The following is a 25,758-nucleotide window of genomic DNA, read 5'->3' on the forward strand; positions in this document are numbered from 1 at the left end:
TACATCTATTTACTCACCTAGAATGTTGAAAATCCCAAGAATCATTCTTGTTGCTTCTTCTCGTTATCTCATTCTTTGCATCCAGTCCTTTCACCTGTCATCTCTTTCCAAAACACAACCTCAGTATCACTCCTTGTATGTGACCCATTTGACGTTCTAGTCTGAACCAGTTCCCATTAGTTTTCCTCTGAATTAAACACTTCAACTGCCTACTAACTGATCTGCCTGCTTTCTTTACTCCCCCATCTATGCTATGTGCTATGAAGATAGCACAGTCACCAGAGTGATCTTTTGAAAACATAGATCAGCGCAAGTCATTCTCCTGCTCTACAGGAAAAAAAAAAAAAAAAAAAAAGGCTTCACATTTCTCTTGGGATAAAAAACAAACACTTGCCTGTGGTCCATGAGGTTCTCCTACTCTGGCCCTGCCTACCTTTCTGAGCTGTCACTATTCTGGAAACTTACAAGACTTCTGTTTCTCCAACATGCCAAATTCATTAATACCCCCAACAGCTTTTGCATTTAATTTCTTTGCCTGGAACACTTTTTCCTAGACAGTCTCAAGGTTGTTTCCTTTGTACCATTCAAATCTCATCTCAAATGTCACTTACTCAGGAAAGCATTTCCTTACCACTTATTCAAAGCCATTCTCACCTCTCTTCAGCCTCACTCTGTCATATTAACCTACTTAATTGTATTAATAGAGTTTATTGCTGTGATGAAAATTTCTAATTTATTTTTGCAAAGAGGGAATAATTCTACTTTTGAATTATTAATGTGATCTTGTTTTTGGCTTCATGAGAATACATCTTGGTTCTTTTCTAGAATCATCCACCTGCTGATTAGGATTAGTTCCAGTAGGGTAGAACTGAGAAAGTCTTAGGTGACATTATGCTTTTGGAATTCAAAAGCCAAGCTTTGGTTCTGAGAAAGGATTATCTAAATTCCTCTATGTCCTTTAGCTTATAAAGGATCAGGCTTTGTGGAAGAGACCAGAGAATTTTATGTACGTAAGGAAAGTCCAGACAGAAGAGAAAGAGGAGGAAGCCTGCCCTTTTCTAGGCTCAGGGAACTGTGGAAGGAAAGAGGGAGGAGAGGAAGGTGCTCCTTCCCATGTTTGGGACTCATGACAGGCTGCTCTAGAATAAACGTCAGCATAGTAACTTTGGGGACACAGCGTAGCCTGCAGTACGAGACTCTGAGCTATTTCATCCTAAGTCCCCTTGGCTTCTGCATTGTAAAAACAGGACGTATAATTCTGAAGGTCTGCTAGGTCGCTCATCAGAGGGCATCACCTTAGTAGGGAGTAGGTGGCTTTGCAGTGAGCAGGTCTCAGCTAGAGCTGGAAGGGACCACAGGCAATCCCCGAAGGTCTTTAGTGCCAGTAGTAACCACGGGGAAGCTGAGTCATCGAGGGAGGGCTTGGGCCCTGTCTCAGCCCAGAGAGGACAAGTGATGAGCTTCTCCAGCCATAAACTTCTGCCATGAACATCAGTCAAACACACAGCAACCAAGTAGATATCTGGCCTTAGAGCTTTGACTCATCCTCCATCTTGCTCAGGGACGTAATTAGATTCTCTCTAAAGGAGAATCTGAGAAATTTTGTCTAAGAGAGACTGAACCTTTTGTAGAGCAATGGTTCTCAAACTCTGGTTTATCAGAACCTCCTGGGGAGCTTAAAAAGCCCACAGTGACCCAGGCTCCTTGAAGTGGAGTGAGGCCCAGGCCTTTATACTTGTATTAGTTCCCATCAAAAGTTGATATCCACCAAAACTTGAGAACCACTGCCCTAAAAGGACGGTTTAAATTACTTCATTGGATTAACTTTAAACTAGATGAGACTTTTCATGTCTCTCCCTCTAACCAGTAGGTGGAAGCCCAAAGGAGATGAGATAAACATCATCATTTTTTAAGTTATATTTTATCTATGCACATCCAGATTTTATGTTGAGTTAAATTTTTTAATGACCTCCATTTGTTTAACAATTTCCTGTCATCCTCTTGCAATTAGAACATACATTTCACGATGGAAGGGGTCTTTATGTTGTTCACTGCTAAACGCCAGGTCTGGTACAGAGTAGTCACACAAATATTTGTGGAGGGAATCAATCAATCAGTTGGTTAATTAGCTAGCTAATGAATTTATGCATATGCATGTAGTGGAGAGAATTTGGTGTCAGAAGACACTCTGCCTGGGGATGATAGAGAAGATGGCGGAACAAGGCATAGGAGATCTGGCAGAAGCAGAACTAGATATTTTTCAAAAACAGCTAAAAACACCCAGTGAAGTAAATCACCTGTTGCTAACAAGTGAAAGCCTTAATTTGGATCTGTAGAAATAGGTCAGAATTTAGAGGTAAGGAACAAAGAGTCTGTAAAAGTTTGATGCAAAGATTTATGTAAATAAGAGCTTAATGCTGGAGAGGCCTGAGAGGGTATATCTGTCACCTGCCTTTAAAGTGATTTGATACAGTGAAATCTGTACTTGATGTTCCCCAGTCCTTCTTTTTTTCCCAATAATTTTTCTGGTATCTATCCTATCTCTCTGATGCAAGTATATGTTTTAAAGTGAATGTTCTTTATTATAAGATATAAGTTCAATGTATAAAACTTAGAGACAGAAGAAAATATCCATGATCACACCACCTGGAGGTCATCACCTAGTCATCTAATAAGTATGAATATATATTAGGACTGTGATTTTTGTCCTCCTGCTGTATCCTCAGCACTTAGAAGAGTGCCTGGAACAGTGTTCAATTAATAATTGTTGAATGAATCTACTAAGACATGCATTAAATATTTTTCTTCACATTCACTATTCCTTAGAATGATTCCACTTACTCCCTTTGATAAAGAAAAAATATATATATATTAATATTTTTACTAGCCTTTCTTTTCTTTCTTTGGCCTTGACTCATGGATCAAATTTTTAAATATTTCTAGGCATACCTTAATATTTTAACTCTCCTTGCCCCATTTGCTCTACTTGGTTTCGAGGATTGATGCATTGCTGGTATTCTTCCTTGATCTCATCACATTTTCTTCTGCTTTTTATTTTCCCAATGCATGCCCACTTGGTTTTTCCTCACTAAGGAAGTTTGTATTTGTCAAAACAAATTTCATGTTACTTTTTATTACACCATTTTAAATTTATAACAAACAATTAAATAAACAAAAATATCTTGGTTTTGTACTTTCCAAAACTGAAAATGCTCGAGCTCTAACTCAATTTAGAGCTTGCCTGTAAATCACCTGAGATAAATTGATATTGATGGTTTCAGTTGAGTAATGTGGCCTGTGCTCTGGGTGCACTTTGATAAGTGAAAGTGGGTAGAAAGACAGGAAGCAAATCTCATTAGTTAAAATTTCTAAGTAAACTACATAAAAATAATGACATATATAGGTTTGAAATTGAGTGACTTGGTACTGTGTCAATTCAGCTAAGCCAGAAATATGTTCCCAGATTTTCCTTCTCTGTGTGGTTCTGAGTTTGGCCTTGCCACAAGAGAAATCTGCATAAGACCTGAAATGCCAAAGGGAATAGCAGCCATATTTATACTCCAGACGTCGGCACAAGACCAAGAACAGTTGGAGCTCACGCACATTTTTGTTGATTTGCTGCCTCACCTTGGTGGTGAAGGGCAGCATTCAGGCTTGTGGTTCCTTTAGCTCCAGCCAGATTGCTCCTTTGGCATCTGCACATCCCGAGCCAGGTACACGTAAAAGGTGTCAGCTTATCCTGCAAGCCACCCATATGGCCAAGGTTGGCAATCATGAAAGACACAGATTCAAAAGTTTGTCTTCTTGGGTTCTGGCTTGCCAGTTTGTTCTCTTGTGTCCATTTCGTTCTTGTTTCCCTTACTTCATGTCCGTCTTTCCTTCCCAACCTAGTACTTTAGTTCAACACGCATTTCTTATCTTACAGTCTCTGCAGGTCAGGAATCTGGGAGTTGTTTATCTGGCTCCTCTGGCTCATGGATTCTCACTGGGCTTTGACCAAGTATTGGCTAAGGTTACAGTCTCATCTGGAGGTTCAAGTGAAGGAGGATCTACTTCCAAGCTCACTCCTGCGGTTGTTGGCAGGATTCAGTTCATCACAGGTTGTGGGACTGGGGGCCTCATTTCCTCATTGGCTGTTGGCTAGAGGTTCCTTTAGTTATTTGCCACATGAGCCTCTCCATAGAGAAGTTCACATCATGGCAGCTGGCTTCTATCAGAGCAAGCAAATGAGAGAGCAAGAGAAGGTGAACAGGACAGAAGCAGATTCACTTTGTAACATAATCTCAGAAGTGACTTCCCATCACTTTTATTATATTCTATTTGTTAGAAGGAAGTCACTAGATTCAGTCAACACTCAAGAGGAGAGGATTATAAAAGGGCATGGACACCATAAGCAAGGATCATTGGAAGGCATCTTTGAAACTGACTACCAGAGCCTTTCAAAAGGCAAAAGACCTTCCAAGCATCTTAAGCATATGCTGTACACACCCTCACTTTTAAGAAAACAGAACTTCTAAGAATCATTATTTCCACAGCATCTTCACAGAAAAGATTTGTGAGTGTAGCTTTTGCCTAATGGAGTGGATCATGAAGTTATACATTGGAAATTCACAAAGTTTTTAAAAGAAATGTATCAGCTTGCAATGGAGAGAGAGACAAATTTTAAAAAGGCATCTCTACCACCAAACATTTACAGACAGGAAACAGGCTAAGAAGTCTACTCAGTTGCAAATACCAGCCATATCTTATAGAAAAAACAAATAAACAAAAAGGTTAACTCAGAGGCAGAACCCAGATTCTACATGGTGGGGCCAAGAGCTGCAGAGAACAACTCACAGGGAGTAGGACTGAGCCGTGAGCAGTGAAATGGTAACACGAGTCACACCAACTTTCAGAATTCTATGGACCAGTGCTGCTTTGTGCCTCTCATCTTCTCCCTCTCAGAATGCAAGAATCTGTTGTGGTTATCCACTGGTCGTCTCGCCATTCAGTGTTGTGAGTGTGGTGACAGATGACTTGTTAACTAAGTTTACAGGCTTTCTGACCTAAAAGAATGTATCCAAGGAATTACACCCGAGGAGTCTTTATCCACACCTGAATTGAACTTAGATGACAAGATCCCGGACCTTGACCCTGAGTCTGATGTAATGAGATGATATTTTTAGGGAGACTCTTGAGAGGGAATGAATTTATTTTGCATATGGCAATAATGTAAGTAGTCTGTGGACAGAAAGTGGGTTGTGGCAGTTTTAAAACTTGCTTGCAAATTCTTTGAAACTCTCTTCATTAAGAAATGGAGCCTATGTTCCTTCCCCACAAATCTGGGTGGGCTTGTGCTTCTACCCACAGAGTATGGCAGAAGCGAAGTGGTGTGATTCCAAGGTTGGTTCATAAAGTTTAGTGCAGCTTCTCCCTGTTGGCTGAAATACTTGCTCTTGAAGTCCCAAGCCACCATGAAAGGAGTCTGACTACTTTAACGATGCCATAATGTGAGGGATTCAAACCATGTTGAGAACACGTGTGGGCACACTGAACAGCAGTCCTAGTCCTTGAGTTGTCCCAGCCCAGGCTCCAGATACATGAGTGAACAAGGCTTCAGGTGATTCTAGCTCCCAGCCATTGAGTCACCCCAGTCTTTGAATCTTTCCACCTGATGCCCCAGATTCTGTGGTGCAGAGACAAGCCATCTTTGCCATGTGCTGTCTGAATTCCTGACCCACAGAATCCCGAAGAATAAAATGGTGTTCCAAGCAACTAAGTTGTGGGTTAATTTGTTATATTGTTATAGCAACTGGATCTAAGCTATGTAAAACCAGCACAGCTAAATTGAGAATGAAAGGCATATTTGAGGCCAATATTTAGCTTTGAAGGCAGTCAATAGTCAATGTGTTTATAATTATTTTAGAATCTTGTGTGTATGAGACAATGGATGCAAATGCTCCTAGTACAATACCTGGCAATAAAAAAAACAAGGATTTATTATTATACCAAAAAGAAACAGATGTATTTCCAAATGATTATTATCAATGACCTACAAGTAATAATATTCTGGCCCAGTGTTCCGAAGCTTTATCTGTACCATCTCTAAGTTATAGGTGAATAAAGATGTGGTTTGTTATTCAATGTCACACAAACCAGGACAGAGCAAGAATTCAAACCCATAATTTTTGACTCCAAGTCTTACTTTTCACCACTACATTCTCCTCCCTCCAGACATTTTAATAGAGAACATATTAGGAAACTACCGTCATGAAAAGTTGGCCCTGCAGAGAAGAGGCTCAAGAATGAAAAATTAACTTTGCACCCAGAAAAGACAGATTAGGAATGACTTAATGATTAGGAATATGATGGGTCTGTATATAGGGGGATAATTTTCTGTATTTTCTAAGAATATATATATGTACATATACATATATATCCTTAATTTATAAAAAGTTAAAACTTAGAAACTTAGGTGAGCAGTGAACTCTTTTTTTTTTTGCGGTACACAGGCCTCTCACTGTTGTGGCCTCTGCCCATTGCAGAGCACAGGCTCCGGACGCGCAGGCTCAGCGGCCATGGCTCACGGGCCCAGCCGCTCTGCGGCATGTGGGATCTTCCCGGACCAGGGCACGAACCTGCGTCCCCTGCATCGGCAGGCGGACTCTCAACCACTGCGCCACCAGGGAAGCCCGAGCAGTGAACTCTTAATAAAGCACTTCATTTTGCTGAGGGTTAACTCTTCATCACATGCATTAAAATTTGATTAACCATCTTTACTTCATGATTTAAAAGAAAAAGAAAAGATTGATACTGGATTTAATTGGTACAATTGTGCATACAGATACCAATGATACATAAGGTCCAGGACTAAATGGTTATTAAGGCCCCTTTAATTCTAATAGAGATAGTAACAGTAGCTCCCATCTATGCAGCATTGATTATTTCATTGAAATTGGCAAAGGACTGTCTAGGTATCAATTTACTCCCCAAAACAGGCGCCTAAAGTAGGTATTGTTTTACTGTGCTTTTTCTACAGGTGAGAAAGCTAGTACTCAAAAAAGTGAAGTCATTTTTCCAAAGTTACCCAGCTACAAAATAGAAATGGGATTGTATTAATGGTTCAGTCTCTCATTTCTCCATCTTTATAAAGTACTCCAAAGTAAACACAATAAAATCACATGTGGAGATTATATATTGACATGGCCAGTCATAGCCAAAATAAACTTGTAGTACCCTAAGTTGGTTTTTATTTGTATATATGTAAGTCTTTTTTGAATTACAACTATTGATCACCTTTGAGAATATCATTGCTAGTATAACTGTACAGTTCTAATATCCACCCAATACATAAATTCCCTACATTTATAGGTGGGTAATTTAAAAATATATACATGGAAAAACATACAGTGCTTACAAACCAAATTCAAATAAAAATCTTTAAAAAATCTTAGAAATTCATTAAGCAGGTTATGTTGATCCTATTAAAAATGGTTCTTCTATGTACAATACATAAACTTTAAAAATACTACTACAGGAAACAAAAATTCTTTGGTTCAGCAAAAGGATTCTAAATGTGGAAATTTAATTTGTTAAGGATGCATCTTCCTGGGTTGGGCCTCACTTATCTGGTTTAACACTTCAGAAGCAGATAGATGACTCTCTGAATGCTGAAAATATGGGTGGATGTGGATAGCGATGCTTTTCCTGTAGAACATTAGCATATGAAAGTAGAACCAGAAGCTTGAATAATGCAGGAACTTTGACGTTATTTTTACTCTGCCAGATCAAAAAGATAAAAAGAAAATCTGTTTCCCATCCATTTGGGAAGGAGGGTGGGAGAATGATCATGATCGGTACATAAAACATTCTACTAGTGAAGTTCTTAGGTTTCTGGTGTCCAATGATATTGAAACAAATCTATTAGTTATTTGGAAGACTGCAGGGAGGAGCCAGGAGGGGGACAGATGCTGGATGTCCCTTTTACCGTCCCATCCCTTCTCTAGTGGCTTGCCTGCCTTAACAATCTAAAATTATAAACACTCCCATGACTCAAATGTCTCCTTAAAGTTATTAATGCAGCAGTGATTAGGCGTGCATCAATATCTGCCAATGGGATTTCCATTAAAAATTAACTGTGGTTATTTCTATACTCTTGGTTTATTAATAGCAACAATCACAGAACTGGCCAAAATATCTCAGAGTTTCAAAGAGTCAGCATTTATACCTTTTAGAATTTTTTCTCCTCCATATGTAATGGGAAGGAAAAGCCTTCACAATGTAGTTCCTGCGTGTTTTCTAATTTGATTGTGAAAATATTTAATATATAAGATAAAACCTTTCCAAAGGCGCATCAATTAACCACACGTTATAATCATCTTTAACAAGACTTTTGAAAAGTCTCTGAGGTATCACAGCTGGTCACAGGAGAATAAAAAATATTTTTTGCTTTGTTTATTGTTTCTAAGTTCCCCAATAGAATATAATTACCTGGCTAGATTCATTAACTCATCTGTGTTAGAAAGTGGTACCAATGACTAATACTCAAATTTGCCTTTCCCCAGACTAGGTTCAGAAGCCTATCAATATATTTCTAGGTTGAACACAGGTGAAAATTAAGAACTTCTGTTGACTACCAAGTTTACGGCAAGTCATGACTTCAAGATGCCATAATGCTTATGTGGGATTGTTGAGAACGGGAGAAATCTTCCAAAATTCACCCTTGTTCTTTCTTCTATTTGAATGACTTAGTTGCTCAAGGGCAAGACACTTTTTAAACCTTACTAGGACTCAAAGGAGACAAATATGATTGGGACGGAGCAACAGACTGCAGAGAAAATGATGTCCCTTTGACAAAAATGGTTCTGACTTTGAAGAGGGGAATAGGATAGCCTTCAACATTTGAGAAAAGCAAAGAACAGAACACACGAATAATTCACAGCATCTAAATAAGACATTATCATTCAGAACCACCTCCGCACCTACTATTTCCCACCCCCAGCTCATGGGCAGGGATTTCTTTTCTCTAACGGTCTTCTAAAAGATAGTATAATACTCTGAAGAGAAATAATCAGTGTTGGATTGTTGGTCCTTATAGTCCTTTTGTGTACGTAGGGCAGTAATCATCTTTTCTTCTGTCAGAAGTCTTTATCCCAGCCCGAAAGCTCATCAGGAGGCACCCCCTTCTCGGGAGGATACTTGTCAAAGTAGCTGTGATCTGTGGGTCCACTTAGCTAGTAGAAAAAGGATGAAACCAAAGGTGAGGATAACGTTGACGAAGCATGCTAGAACATATGGGGAATGCTTTCTGTATCTGAACACTGATTTTCTACTGCAACCACTTGTAATGTACATATAAGGAAAATATAACCAGTTATCATTTTTGAGTCACACTCTCAGCCTCATGAGATCTCCCCTTTAGAACAAATGGATCGGGTCCCAGAATTACATGCAGTAGGAGCTACCTGGCTTAAGGAGTTATTTCTGAAAGAAAAGGTGACAGAAATGATGTCTCTTTTTTTTTTCAAATTGGAAAATATTTTAAAAGGAAATATTAAAAATATCAAAATTTGCCAGAATCCTTCTTCCACTTTATAATAAAGTTTCTCACTGATCTTGAATTTTTATAGGGTTGATTGACCCATATAAATTCTCCAGAATGTCAAACAAAGGGACAATTCAAAATACTAGTGACCTTGTTGAAAGAGTGAAATGACTCTGGTATTAAATTACTTTGCAAATCAAGTGGTTTCCAATTCTTTGCTTTCAAACAATCTTCATTAGTACCTAATTGAATTATCAACTGATAGATCACTAAAAATACTATTTATGATCCATCATAATGAGTTTTTTGGGGGCATAAGGAGACTACTCAGAAGGTGCTCAAAGTGACATTGCTATTATAAAATCCTCCGCTCTCATTTACTTATTTATGTGAACACAACTTTTAGCACTTTCATCTACAGAAAAATAATTTTAAAAAGAAATAGAATTGATGTGGAATCTGATCCCATTTTTAGTAAATAATATTCATCCACAAGTACATTAATAATTTCTTTTCAAAACATTTTTGTTTAATAATTATTTAAAAATTTAAATAATTATTTAAAAATATGTTGTTTGATACTGCATGCTACAAAAATGTAATTATAACTGAATCCAGAAGAAATATTTGTATTGCCAGCAAAATTTTTATCTTCACAAAAATTTTTAATTTTATAAAAACTAAAATTGAAAGGCACTTAAAGAATGATTAATAGAAGACCATCCAGTATAAAAATCTTTTACATTAGGATGAAATTTTATAGAGAAGATCTAATGGAAACATGAAAATAGGAGTTTAGAGAGAAAAAGTAGTCATGTAATATTTCTGTCTATTTTTTAAATGGCTGATGGGTTTCATATCTCAATGGCATTTAGATTACACTGGATATATTTAAAGGGGCAAAGTGAGAGTAGTGTTTTACTATAAAATGTCAATATTTACAACATACTCGAAATTACATTTTCCACAATGACTTAGACGAGTAATGAAAAAATTCAGATGTCAATCTAAAAAGGTACAAAGAAAGACAAAGATCCTCAAAATTCCTTTACAGAGAACACAACATAACATTTGTAGGGTGTTGACTAGATTATTCCTGAGCCATCCCCCTCCCTCCCCAACTTAGCAGATGTTCTGCTTTCTCTGGAGCTGTGCTGTCCAACCAGCAATGGGGACTGAGCACTGGAAATATAGCTAGTCGGAACTGAGATGGCTGAAAGTGGAAAAACCACTTGGGATTTTTGAAAATTCAGTATGAAAAAAATAAATGTAACATCTTTATTAATATATTAATATTCTGTGTTTGTTACCTGTTGAAATAATATTTTAATGTATTATGATAATTAAAATTAATTTCACCCATTTCTTTTTACCTTTTTTAATACAGCTACTGGAAAATTTTAAATTACATATAGGTTCATATTATATTTTTAGAACCATCTGTCAGCCTGACCAACACTGGCTACCTTGGGATTTAGATTTACATGTAATCCATTCTTAAGAGCTGAGCTAAGGTCCATTGAATGCGTAATACTATTTAGACCATATAGTCACAATTGCAAAGACATTTTCACTTAAATTTAAAAACTGTTAAAAAAATTTTTAATCTATTCTACACACACACACACACACACACACACACACACACACACACACCCCTAAAACCTGTTTACAAAAACAAATACTTGGAAAAAAATCAAGAGAGTAATATAGTAGATACCATACCTCTCTTTGTAAAGGTGATGGAAGGTTCCGTGCTTTCAGTCCTTCCCAATTAAAACCATTTAACCACCTGAGAAATCAGAAAAGTACAGAGAAATATTACTTATCTGATAAACTATTAGCATGTCAAGTCATCTGTCCACCCATTTTGTTGCCTGCTCCCTGCCTGCAACAGTATAGCTGCAAGTGATTAGAAGAAAATACCAACCATGCCCACACACATGTGTGTCTCTCACATTATATCCATGTCTACTACCCTCAGGGGGGCCTTTAATGCTGCCCAACAGTCAGTCTAGGTTTCCCTGTTGTTCCCCTCGTCACACTCCCTTAGACTCAATCCATTCTTCGTCCTCTCTCCTCAAACTTTCAGACCTCCTATCCATCTTCCCTCCCAAATGATGGCCTGACTTCCTAATTCACTAAGAAACCAGGAGCAGAAAAGAGAACTTCTACAATTTTCCACCAGCAAACCTGCCTGTGTAGGCACATCTGTGTGTTCCCTTTCTCTACTGCACCATGAATAAACTGCCCTTGCTTCTCTCTAAGGTCAGCTCCTCTGCTGTGTATTTGATCTTATAGACATTCTCTATTCAGACATGCTCCTTAAATTCTCCTCTCTCCTGAATCTTTAACATCGTCTCTCCTGGGGCATTCGAATCAGTATGGAAACATTTAAATTCTTCCAACCACAAAGCAATCTCCCTTGACCCGAACTCCCCTCCAATTCTCATTCCATTTCTCTCTTCCCATTGGAGGAAAACTTGAAAGAGTAAACTAATCACTGTATCAACTGCAGACAAAAAAAACTGTTGCCTGCCACTCCAGTAAACACTAAGTGTTGCCTGCCCTGAAGCCGTCAGCCATTGCAGCCACCTGATGGGGGCTTCAGGATGGAGAAAAACTGAATACTGGTCCTAGATAGTTAAGATGCATATCTAAGGGGTAATTTCAAGGAGCCCAAACTCTTACATCTTCCCATATATAGAAAAGCAGTAAAATCGTTGACTTGAGATGTCTTCTATTTGTGATTAGCGGTAAATTTTTTTTTTTCTTTTTAAAATTGAAGTATAGTTGCTGTACAGCAGTATGTAAGTTACAGGTGTACAATATAGTGATGCACAATTTTTAAAACTTATACTCCATTTATAGTTATTACAAAATATTGGCTATATTTCCTGTGTTGTACAATATATCCTCGTAGCTCATTCTATACCTAATAGTTTGTACCTCTTACTCCCCAACCCCTATATGGCCCTTCCCCACTTCAGCAGTAATCTTCCAATGTTGTACTACATGTTTTTGTTTTTAAAGCAAAAACTCTTATATATCCTGATTCCTCCTTTACCTCTTTGCAGCAGTTCCTCAGAGCTGAGAGGTTGTCTCCTGGGCTATAGTCCTCAGTAAGGTCTCCAAATAAAACATAACTTGCAACTTTTAGGTTCTGTGCTTTTCTTCAGTCGACACTACCCATTTTCTGCTGGGCACACCGCAATCAGGCTTCATCCTCTCCACTCCAGCGAATTCCCTTAATTCTCAGTTTTCATCTTACTCTTAGCACAGCTCATCACTCACACTTCCCAAAACACTTTCTTCACTTGGCGCCAGAGACATGCCCTTGTCCTGGCTTTCTTCCTACCATCTTGGGTGCTTTCTCTCATTTTCCATTGCTATTTCCATAGGAAGTTGGCATGCTCTGGGGCTCAGTCCTTGGACCTCTTCTTCTTCCAACTACTCCCACTTTCTAGGAAATCTCATTCAGTCTTGTGGCTTTAAATAGCATGTATAAACTGATTACTCCCAAACTGCTATTTCTACCACCACCCTGCCCCCCTCCACACACACACACACACACACACACACACACACACACACACACACACACACACACTGCTTAACAGGCTGCTAGCTACAAGTGCTATTCACCATCTCCCCACTGGATGTCTAACGGGCATCTAGCTGTATCAGGTCCACATTGAAGCTCCAAATTTTCCGCAACGAACTTCCCTCAACTCTTCCAGTTGCTCAAACCAAAGACTTTGGAGTTATCCTTCCTCTCACATCCTATCTCACTCCATATGTAAATCTAGTCTGTTACGTTCAAAATACGTTGGTATTCAGAACCTGGCCAATACTCAACACCTCTACTCTACCAGCATGGGCCAAGCCACAGTTATTTCTTGCCTGTATTAGTATAATAACATCTTAATGGGTCCTCCTGCTTTTGTCCATGGGAAACAGCCCAGCAAGGGTGATCATTTAAAATGCAAGTCATTTGGAGGAAATGTTTCCTCCAACATTTTAAGTTTGGAGGAAAACTTGAAAGAGTAATCTAATCACTGTATCAACTGCAGACAAAAAAACCTGTTGCCTGCCATTCCAGTAAACACTAAATGTTGCCTGCCTGAAGCCATCAGCCACTGCAGCCTTTGTTCACATCATGCCTTTGTTCAAAACTGTCCAATGCTTCCAATTTCACTCAGTGTAAAAGGCAAAGTCATTACCATGTCTTTATTAAAACCCACAGGCCTTATCACCCTTTCCACCACCACCATTCCCCCACCCTGCCACTGCCCTACCTTTCTCTTTCTCTCTCTCTTTGCTCCTTTGTCTCCTCAACATTCTTCCAACAAGCATGGGATGTTCCCACTTCAAGACCTTTGCACTTGAGCCCCTGTAGCTGAATTGTCCTTTCTCCAGATTTCCACATGGTCTGTCTCCTCAACACCATCAGGTATTTTCTCGAAGGTCATCTTCTTAGAGAGGCCTTCGTTGGCCATCCAGTCTAACATGGCAACCCCTCCCCAACCCCACCCCCATGTACTTCCCATCCTCCTTCCATACTTTATTTTCTCTCCTTATAAGTTACTGCCTTCTAATATACCTACTATACACTTAATTATTTTCTTTATTTTCTTTCTCTCCAACTAGAATGCAAGCTCCATGAGAGTAGGGGTTTTTGTCTGTTTCCTTTCCTTCTGTGTCCCTAACACTTGCAACAGTACTTGACACAAAACAGGGGCTCCAATAAATGTCTGTTGAATAACTGAATGACTCTACAAGAGAACACCCTTACATAGGACCTCTAACTATCACGTCTTACAGTAACACACTGCCATGGTGGTGATGCTATTGGTGAAATGTATATAAGAGGCTCCAAGATAAAAAGTATTTTACAGTTATCTGTAATGAGAGGAGGCTGATGGCCAGATGAAGTTCTTTCATTTATTGCTTCCAAACTATTAATCTAAAAGGAAGGACTGATCTGGTCTTTAGGATACGTATCAGGCTTGGTGAGCTGGAAATGCAACACCAGAAATGAGGAGGACTTGCTCCTCTCAGACAGAAACAATGTACTGTGTCTCTCAAAATCTTATAAAGAACCTGGAATAATACTGTTTAAATCCACTGATCTTTTCTATTGGGACACTGAGGTCAGGTCCGCCAGCCAACAAAAATTTATGGAAAGTCAACTTGGTCCCAGGCATCAAAAACAACAAAGACCCTGCTTTCAAGATATTTTTATTTTGGCAGGAGGTGACATGGAATCAAACAAAAAAGTAAACAATACGAACATTTACATTAATTTCATATACTAATACGTACTAGGAAGATAAAAGAGAATAAAATGGTGGATGATGACTGGGATACGGATGGCTTGGGAGGTGCTGCTTTTAGCTAGGGTGCTATCTGAAGAAGTGATATTTGAATTGAGGCCAGAATGAAGAGAAGGGAGAAGCCATGGGAAGATTTGTGGCAATGACCTTCTGAATGGAAGAAAGTGATAGGAATGAGCTGAAGTGTGGTGAGTGGAGGGGAAACGAGAGAAAAATATGATGTCTGAGAACCAGCCAGAGGCCAGATCTTATAGGGTCTTGTAGAACACAACAAGGAGTCAAGATTTTATGCTTATCGGGAAGCCAGTAGAAAGTTGTAAGGAAGTGATGCAATCTAAATATGTTTTCAGAAGACGATTCTGGCTGCTATGTGAAGAATGACTGCAGGGGGGTGCGTGATAGGTCAGGGTGGTGGTGGGAGGTATCAGAATGAAGGCTGGGAGATTTTAGGAGGCCCTCGTATTCATCGGTCTGTCAACCGTATCCAAAGTTACTCTTTTCTACCTTTTTCAATCTCTTCCCTCTCGTGGAGTTGGTTTTGGGTCACTCCTTGACTGGATTTCTCATTCCAAGTCTAAGCTTAGCAAAAGAAAAAGTACTAAAAACAGGGAGGGCGGGCTCTTAGTACATTCCATTTCAGATGCCATTCTTAACCCAAAGTGCCATTTTGGTCTACACTGTTGAGTCTCTAAGCAAAGAGTGAGAGTCAGACAGCAATCCTAGATGTACAACTTCCCTTGTCCTTGCTGCAAAACCACAGAAGTCCTCTCCATGATCCACCCATCACCTTATTTTGCACAGACCGAGGCTACATTTTTAGGGACACAGTTCTGTGGATTCTTTTCTTTTGCCACCGATGACTGACACAATTCCTTTTCACATATTTTACAATGCTCTCTACCCAGATGCTACTCCATAAATATTAATAAAAATCATTACTGTTACTCTACTGAATCAAAGAGCCTATGCATTTCTTGCTGAGTACTTGTTACAATTTGACTTATGGCAATATTTACTTAACATGAGTGGTTATTCACTTAACACCTGGCCTTTTTGACACTAACCACATTTTAAGTAATCCAAGTGCCAGCATGCAGTCGTGTGTGAAAAATATTCACTAAAGAAATATTAGCAGCAACTGTACATAAATTGCTTCTTCATTTTTAGAAGTAGTTATTCTTGAGAGTAAAATTCTAGAGACTGGAAATATTAAAGGTAACATTAAGAGACCTGAAACAAATTACTCCTCTACCTAGCAGGAAAGATTTAATTGTACCCTAAAACTATATTATCCCTCTTTTCAGAGAGGTGTTGGGAGACATGATTGGTACCTAGTTTATAAGTTAACTTATAAATAGGAGAGGGAGGAACTCTATTTTTAAGAAAGATGATTTAACACAGACCGGACAAACATATAATAATATGCCACGTTTAACTGTATTGTTGTTAAATACAAAATTGAAGTAAATGGCTCTCCAAGGAAAAAAGATGTTTTACTTTAGAGAGGAGTGGGAAAATCTGATGGCAAATTTTAGAAAGAATGTTTTTTTAAAAAAACATTACAAGAATATACTGGGTAGTGAAGCTATATGTGCCTTGGAGACTTACGCAAGGTTATAGAACATTCCTATTTGAAAGCAAAGAGAGTTCTATTTTTCAGACCCCCGTGCCCCATCTTTGTATGCTAAGACGCACTATGAAAATCAGATGAAGTAATGTTTTTGATCTCCCTGAGCTCATCGGAAGGCACTGTGTAAATTTGGTACATCTTATTAGTGAACTCTGCCCTACACACAGCAGCTTCAGCTGTATGCTTCAGCTACTTGGCAAAGAACACCCTGTTAAGAAGAGTGGGCAAATTAATCCCTATGGGGAAGGAAATTCAAAATTCTTCATTGCCATGCTGAAGTGAGAAAATCCTTCAGCATGAATCTGCATGTACATCTAATCACAACTTGACAGCTATATTTAAATGAGCCTCAGGTAAATAAGAAGTAAGAGATAAAACGGGAACCTGTTAACAATTATATCACTTCTATTTCCCACCTACCCCAGAGCAAACATGAAGATGCTTCTTTAATGAGATAAAAGAGGAAATACATTGGAAGGGGGGACTTTAACTGACTGGACACTTGTTTGTTCAATATGAATGGTGTGTTTATGTGTCATTTTATCATGATAAAAGAAACTGTGATAACAGCACATAGGAAGAGAGATAAATTGGAATCTAAGACAAATAATGAGCTTTACACTAAAGACAATCCAAAAGATGACAAAGAACAATAAAATATGTATTTTGATGTCTATAAAATCCACAGATGTGTCTGTCTCCATCTCTTCCTCCCTCCCTGCTTCCCCATCCCCGTCCTGATATATCCTTATGGCAGAGCCTGATATGAATTTACAATGTTGAATACATGGCTTTATTTCAAGAAAGTTCATGAATAGATAGAGCAGGGCTGGCAGCTTGGGGATTTTTTTTTTTTTTTGAGCTGCACCGCTACTGTTCAGAAAAACGAATAGTGTTTCTATTCAGCAGCATCTCTCCCTTTATTTTCACACTGTGTTGATGTGCCCCTAATTCTTCAGTAAAAATATCCAGAGAAGAATAAAATGTTGAGAGGTGTTTTTCTTTCTGAAAGTGAACACAGCAGTGTGCTCAAAGGTTTTCAGTAATGAAATTCTCAAATTTATTTTTTGTACTATCAATAGGTGATGTTTCACTTCTGTAAATCATAAGCAAACTCAAAACATCTCAAGGATTGCAGGATTTAGCTAGGCATAGATTTAAAAAAAAAAAAAAAAAAACTCCAAGGCCTGAACTTCCACATATGGAATGAAATCAGAGAATTTATATTATGGAAGTTATTGATAGTTTTAAAGACCAGCTTTAGAAATTCACAGACCTGAAAAAGGTGCTTTTTAGACTATTACATAAGGATAAAACACTGTTTGAGGTTTTGTGGAAATCAGTGTACTTTACTCCAAAAGTAAAATACGATAGGAAGCTTCAAAATGTGGAGAGCTGGTCAAAGGAAAATTATATTTTAAATAAATATATAATATTAGTTAAAACTGAAGTAGAATACTATTTAACAGTTGGTTTAGCTGACCCATTCTCTAGAATATTGAGAACAATAACTATCCTACTTTAACTGTAAATGAAACGTCAAAATTAGAACTTGATTCCTTTATAGAATCCAAGTTAATATTAAAAAATAATAATGGAGATTGCAGCAGATAAAAAGCTAAGTTGCTATAACTTGAATATGTGATTTTGTAATTTGTTTTATAACTTCATCCCAGCTAGTAAAACACAAATTAAAAATAAAGCACCAAAAAGGAAAACTTGATCATCTGTGTAGGGATCTTTACAGACTGAGAGAAGCTTCAAGATTACCACACTTTAAAAATAAATTTCTAGATTTTTCTGGGCAAAGAAGTAACTATGTACCTGTGTTTCTTAATATCATTGATTCCATTCTTCAGATTTCCTAGTCTTTCTGTTGGATTTTGCCTAAAATAAAAATTTTAAGTCAATTTATAATAATTATGTTTGAGTGAATTTTACATTAAAATTTAACAATTTTTCTTTATTCATTCATTCATTTTGTCAACAATATTCATAGACCAGGCACATCTGAGAATAAAGGAGATGGAAAACACATGCCCCCTCTGGGGGAGCCACAGTCAACTTACAGTCAGGAATATGAATATATGTATTCAATATCTATATATCCCAATACATAGATATAGGTATATACATACGGATATATAGATATAGGTATCTCCCAGTGCTTTAAATGAGCTATGAATAAATGCTTAAAAGAACAGGACGATGCCACCTTACCAAGTCTGCTAAGGGAACCAGGGAAAGCTTTAGAGAATCATTTACAACAGAGCTGAAATTTTAGAAGCATGCAGAAATTTCTGTGGGCAACTCGCAGCTAGGTTTCATGTTCTAAATTTACTAAATTTTAAAGCTTTTAAAAAAGTTCAAGTGTGCAAGAAAACTGCAACAAAATGAAGCTTAAACAAAATTCTAGAAGTCTTCTGTTCTCCAATAAATTATTTTTAGTGGTAAGTAGAAATTTGGAGTAATTGAAAATAGGAGTACTTTTTTTTAAATGAAGATTGAAAGAGGACATACAGTAACACTTTATCATCGCCACTAATTTTCTCTCAAAATAACAAGGCTGTAAACTACTCCTTTATTAAGCTAAGTTTTGTGGTTCTGTTTTCCTCTAAGAAAGATGATTCTCAAAGATAATCTGAACAATCTGCATCTCTTTTAAACTATGAGTAGGTACTGTGTATTACATGAAAGAAACTCAAACTTCTAGCACAGACGGCAAAATAGAAAATGATTTTCATTAAATATAATTTAACTACATAGAAAAGTACAAAAAGTAAATATACACCTAACTTTAAAATGTGTGGCAGCAGAAATGAGAAGCCTTCACACCTTCCCCCAAGAACAAGGGGTTTTTAATAGTCATTCTCACCTGCAAAGCCTCCGAATCAAATCCTCAGGTCGTCTGGTTATCTTTCTGGGAAAATCCATTTTTTCAATTCCTTTGAGAATCAAATTGTAGGTCATCATTTGGTCAACCCCAGAAAAGGGCGGGCTAGAGAAAAGCCAAAATAGGACACTAGGACCAGCATCTGAGACACATTTACAACTAAATTTCTTTTCTTTTTTTCCCTCCCTCCCTCCCTCTCATGAGTTGTTTTATAGCAAATCTGGATATATGCTAGAAAATAATTTCATATCACTTAACAAAATACACACACACACGCGCACACACATACACACAGAGGTAATCTGTCAAGTGGTGATAATCACTAAAAAGAAAAATAAAGGGGAGGGCAGAGAGTGAGAGAGAGGAGGTGTGGTTTTTTTTTAGACACAGTGGATAGGAAAAGCATCTCTCATATGTTGGTAGTTGAGCAGAGGTGGGAGTGAATGAGCCACACAGGCAAGGGATTCCAAGACAGCAAGTACAAAGGCCAGGAGTCAGGAGTGGACATGGGTCGTTCTTGGAACAGAAAGGAGGGCAGTGTTGCTGGTGGAGTGAGGAAGCAGGAGAGAGTGTAAGAGGTGAGGGCAGCATGGTCATCTCGATCTAGCGGGCTACGGGAAGGACCTGGGAATACTCTCAGGTCAGGTGATCTAATTTACAGAAGTCAGAGTAAGCTTTTTAAAAATGTGTTGAAAATAAACTGTGATGGTACTAGCGGTGGGGGAAGGCAGGCCTGGTAGCCTGGACTCGAACGGTAGTGGTGAAGGTGGTGAGAAATGGTGGGATTCTGGATTATTTCGATGGCATAAAGTCAACAGGATTTGCTACTGGGGTGAATGTGGTACGCAGGAGAAAGAAAGGATTCAAGAAGGATACTGAAGTGTTTTGACCTATGGAACGGAGATACTGTTTACTAAGACTGGTGTGGAGGTTAGGCTGGGGGTGCGCAGGTTCAGAGCAGGTTCTGAGGAAGAGAATCGAGTTGCATTTTGAACATCCAAATAGAGATGCTAAGCAGACAGTTACATTTATGAGTCTGACATTCAGGGAAGAGGTTAGGGCTGGAGGTATGATTCCGGGGAGTCATCAGACAGTATCTACGGGCCATGGGGCTTGATGTTATCACCCAAGGAGTGAGTGGGTAGGAAAGAGGTCAAGGACTGAAGTGGCCCGATGACCACTGAAGAAGGTCAGGATGACAAGAAGAATCCAGCAACAGACACTGAGCTGGAGCCTCTAGCATGGGAAGAGAAATGAGAGAAAGGGAGGTCCTGGAAACCACGAAGAGAGAATTTCAAGGCAACTCTTGCTAAGACGAGTTATGAAAGCACTGGAAATTAACCACTGGGTTTGAATAACATGTTCATGCATGGACTCTGCTTTTAAAAACACTTTCATACCTATTCTATTGTATCATTTAATTTTTAAAAATTAAAGATGATTTTCATGAATGACTCTGTTGTACCTTGGTCACGCTTGAGACCTTTGGATACCGAGAATTCCCACTCTTGGTAATGAACCTGAAACAAGTTCGTTGCACCAACTTTTAATAATCTATGTTTCACTTGAAAAGAAAATGAGGTAGAAAACAAAAACCATTGCTACAATTCCTTCAACTTATTTATATATTTACAAGTAGGTTGTGTTTTGTTTTGGTTTGGTTTTTTAGTTCTTTTGTTTTACCTCCTGACTTTAGGGCATTTAAAATGAACTTTTCTCACGCCCTACCCCGAAAGCCTTTATAACAGCAATTTTGCACCTTCTTCATGACAGCTCAAGGTCACTTCAGCAACTCCAAGTTATTGAGGATTTTTTTCCCCTTCCTTATTCTCTCACTTTATTTCCCTACTTCTTGTGACAATTTATTCCAGCTGATGAAGACTGAAATGCATATTCTCCAGTTACCTACAAGAGCCATCATGAATGTCTTAGAAATGCAGCTGACAAATTTTCCAGGGATGAGGAAACAAACCCTTGAAACAGAAATCCTTGTGTCCTGAGACCTTAATCAACTTTATCCCTGAATGACTACCTGGAAATTTTTCTCTTTTTTACTTCAAAATTTTAAGCAATGAATATTTGAAAATGATTACAGATATCAAATAATCTTTTTTTTTTTTTTTTGCGGTACACGGTCCTCTCACTGTTGTGACCTCTCCAGTTGCGGAGCACAGGCTCCGGATGCGCAGGCTCAGCGGCAATGGCTCACGGGCCCAGCCGCTCCGCGGTATGTGGGATCCTCCCGGACCGGGGCACGAACCCGTGTCCCCTGCATCAGCAGGCGGACTCTCAACCACTGCGCCACCAGGGAAGTCCTCAAATAATCTTTCATGTGGACAAGGAAAAAGAATGGAGCCATGGGTAACCCAACATTGAAATCTGCAGTGTAAAAAGCTCAAGAAGATTCTACAAAACTCTCCTTTTGTAACACAGGTGTTGAGACTGGAATCCCCGTCACTGGGCTCATTCCAGCATTTCTTATGCCATTTCAAATGCAAATCCTCCCTGACATCAAGACTGAGAATATTTGGTTGTAAAGGCTTAAAAGAATGACCAAATCAGTTAATGAGAAATGGAGGAAAGAAAACTACCTGATCTGAATCCTGTCTATACAGCCATGCATTATATTAAAAAACTCTTATGTATAAGGCACACGTGTTTAATGAAAAGTGTGTCATATTTAGAGTCAGAAGACCTGAGATTAAATCCTTGATCTTAGGCAAGTAGCTCTCTGACCCAGTTTTCTAATCTATAAGATTTAAATCATAAAATAATCATAATACAAATTTAAACCATAAGATAATAAACAATTCCTGCTTTAACTTCCATACAAGCTTGTGAAAACAAAATTAGATAATACACATGTAAGTGCTTTGTAAACTGTCAAGGGCTTTACAGATGTGAGGTAATATGTGTGTGTATAAGTGTGTACGTGTGTGCAGGCAGGTTGAATATTTGGGATCCTGGATTCATTAATACAGCCCTTTAATCGCTTCAGGAATGGCAATCCAATTTTAACTTGTAAAACTCCTGCTGTGTCTTGTCTCTGTTCATTAGCACCTCTAGAAAGCAGTTGACAAGGGGATTAAAATTTAAATCCAGCAATGTTGCCTTCTTTCAGCATTTCTGGTTAATGATTTATTGGGAAAATGGAAGAACACGGCTAAATTTAATTGATCAATGGATTTAATGGAATTATGATTGCTATTTTCTCAACTACAAAATAAAATATGAGGAAATAATAACAGCCCACAACTTCAATTTCCTTTCTTATTTTTATGATGGATTCCCCAAACCTTCACACACTTGATATATTATCTATAATAACAGGCCTTGCCACTCTAGGTAAACCATAGCAATTTTGTACTCCTTTCCTGCACCTTCCTGAATCTTTTCACCATGTTACAAGCTAGAAAGCATGTTATATATGACATAATGTGAAGAGGAAAAGGCATCATGCTTAATCAAAAACACTTCCAAAATGTTAAATTCTTAAATCATATATTTTTTATCATTAGTAAGTTATTTTTGCACTTCTCTAAAGAAGAGACAAAACACAAGGTACTTACTTGCCTGTGAGGAGTTCATACACTAGAATTCCCAGGGACCAAAAATCCACACTGAAGTCATGTCCTTTGTTGAGAATGACTTCAGGAGCTACGTACTCGGGAGTTCCACAGAATGTCCATGTTTTCTGTCCAGATCCTATTTTCTTAGCAAATCCAAAGTCAACCTGGAAAAGAAGATCAAAGAAATTTTCAGAGACTGTAAAACTCACATTCTTCTTTGTCTTCCTCTAACTTCTTCAATCTTCTTTCAACACCTCCACCCTGCCCTTCACACCACACACAAACACACACACACACACACACACACACACACACACACACACACACACACTCCACTGACCCTCTCATTTATTCTTTTGCAGGGCCAGGTGTAAATCTCGTTACATTGGAGAAAATTCCATGCACACACCTCTACGCCCACGAGGATGAGAGGGATGGTTTAGCAAGGAGAGACCCTTATAACCAAGGTGAAGTTCAGGGCAAGCAGACAAGTAACTTGCAAATCAATAGTGGTATTCATTGGCAAGAAGAGAGAAGGGGGAAGTGATAGACACTTGCGCCCTTTGAGCGTCATCATAAAAGGAAAAATGATAGCAGAATTGAGAGTTTGGGAAAGGGACCGTTGTTGAGAAGAAGAGGAGCTTAAAATTCTGGACAGTCTTTAAAAACCTTTATGCACAATGTCTGCACCCTCTAAATGTTGGCAGTCCAAAGTAAAAGCAAGCATCATCCCATCTCAACTTTGGCTGAACTCTGTACACCCTCAGTCTCTCTCAGGGTGGCAGCACTTGCATTAACTTATTTATTCTGCAAAAATACTGTCAGCACTCACAATAGGCCAGGCTCTGTGCTACAGATACAGTGTTGACTAGGAGAAGCTCAGAGTACTGGGAATACTTAAACAGATGTGATTAAAAAACTGCCATGTGAGACAGGATATAGTAGAAGATTATGCAAAGTATAAACTCAAAGAGCCAAAAGACATAGAATTCTGGAACATTAGGGAGAAGATGGTGGGGAAAGACGTCATTAAGAAGTGACATCTGGGGCTTCCCTGGTGGCGCAGTGGTTGGGAGTCCGCCTGCCGATGCAGGGGACACGGGTTCGTGTCCCGGTCCGGGAAGATCCCACATGCCGCGGAGCAGCTGGGCCCGTGAGCCATGGCCGCTGGGCCTGCGCGTCCGGAGCCTGTGCTCCGCAACGGGAGAGGCCACAGCGGTGAGAGGCCCGCGTACCGCAAAAAAAAAAAAAGAAGTGACATCTGAGCTCAGCACTGACTGAGGATTAGGAGCTCTCCCAGCGTGATGAATGGGTGCTACCCTCTTCTGTCTTTTCAGGATAGGCCCTTCCACTTCTCTGAGACTCTATTCAATGAACTCCGTGAACTGAATAAAGACAGGAAAGAAAGCTGGAGCAACAGAAGACGCGCTCATTAAATCGAGGCAGTGTATATGACTGAAGTCCTGCCCTGCAAAACAAAGTTGGTTTCCTTCCACAGGGGCGATTTAGCATGTACTTTTCATCTCCAATACATAAAGATATTATTTTAGTAAAACCACCCTCCACCTCCAAGTAAACAGACACATAAATTATAGCTGGGCTTCAACATGCACATTTTAATAGATTCATTATACATGGACTATCTCAATAATATGGCAATAATCATGGCTAAAAAAATTAAATAAATCAGGTTAACACATCAAAATAGGCCCTCACCTAAAAAAATATGAATCAGTGAACTATAAAATCTAGCCCTCATTTATTTATTCAAATATTAATATTTAAAACATTTGTCATATGTTTAAAAATCTCTTAGAAATTTACCTTTTTACTAAGGCTTTTTGGTATTTATCACATAACAGCAAGGATATCCTTATTAGAAAAAAGGGAATTTAAACAACCTAATTTGAAGTGGGCTTTTGTTCTTTTCTTTTATCTACACAGAATGACTCGCAAAGATTGTACCTAAGAGATAGCTGGGAATATTATGAAATTAAAATTTGTAACTAGCTGAAATTAGCATATCTACTTATTCCTCAGATAAAGAACCAATATGAAAATCTTAACTAATTTTATAAAGACTGAAATTTAAGAAACAAGAAAGCAATGCTTATAATTTCATTTACATCCATGCACGTATGGAAATATTATATTTTGTAGTTCTGTAACAGCTCTTCAACTCATTTTTTAAACTGCACTTAAGTTTCCCATGTAAGGATGACTGGAAGTTCATTAGATGTTTAGGAGAGCTTTTCTAGTTCTGAAAGTAAGAAATTTTAATTTGAGTACCTGATTTTGCTTTTGTATTTACATATTGTATTTACATATTGCCCAAAGAGATGGCAATAATTATATTAAGATTTTAAGATTTATGAAAACTTACCACTTCCTTTATCTCCTTTGATCTTATCAACTTTAGTCTAATCCATTTGGTTGGAGGAAATTGATGCTCAGACCTATTCAAAGTCATGTGCCAAATATAGAAGGTCCCACATCTTCTGATGTGAAGTTCTGTGTATTTTCTATAAAAATTCACACTACCTCTGTCTTGTACCAGCATGGATACCACCACGAAGCCTCAATTTTTTCTTTAACCCTTTAACTTCTAGTCAATAGAAATGTAAGTTCTTTCCTTTGTTCATTCAATGAATATTTATTGAAAACCATTATGTACCAATCACCAGGGTACAGACAAAGTCCCCAGTCTTCTTAGAGCTTACATTTAAGAGAAAGAGGAGAACATGCATAAAAAATATAATATCATATAACCAACAAGGACCTACTGTGTAGCACAGGGAACTATACTC

The 25,758-nt window shown here is 38.3% G+C and overlaps 1 protein-coding gene across 2 annotated transcripts in view; it reads right to left on the reverse strand.

The window, feature by feature from the left end:
• Positions 1 to 9,102: 9,102 nt before the first annotated feature.
• Positions 9,103 to 25,758, reverse strand: part of PRKG2 (protein kinase cGMP-dependent 2) — a gene marked incomplete at its 5' end in the record, with an annotated part of 84,142 nt that continues 67,486 nt past the window's right edge. For both annotated transcript variants that reach the window (XM_082837812.1, XM_082837811.1), the window contains 5 exons: positions 9,103 to 9,212; positions 11,249 to 11,315; positions 18,314 to 18,376; positions 19,365 to 19,487; positions 22,952 to 23,115. In XM_082837812.1, the coding sequence (XP_082693938.1) occupies positions 9,117 to 9,212; positions 11,249 to 11,315; positions 18,314 to 18,376; positions 19,365 to 19,487; positions 22,952 to 23,115 (513 nt within the window). In that variant the 3' untranslated portion in view covers positions 9,103 to 9,116. The remainder of the gene's footprint in view (positions 9,213 to 11,248; positions 11,316 to 18,313; positions 18,377 to 19,364; positions 19,488 to 22,951; positions 23,116 to 25,758) is intronic.

The sequence above is a fragment of the Leucopleurus acutus genome (genome assembly GCF_964270905.1).
Source record: "Leucopleurus acutus genome assembly, chromosome: 4".
Classification (NCBI taxonomy): Eukaryota; Metazoa; Chordata; class Mammalia; order Artiodactyla; family Delphinidae; genus Leucopleurus; species Leucopleurus acutus.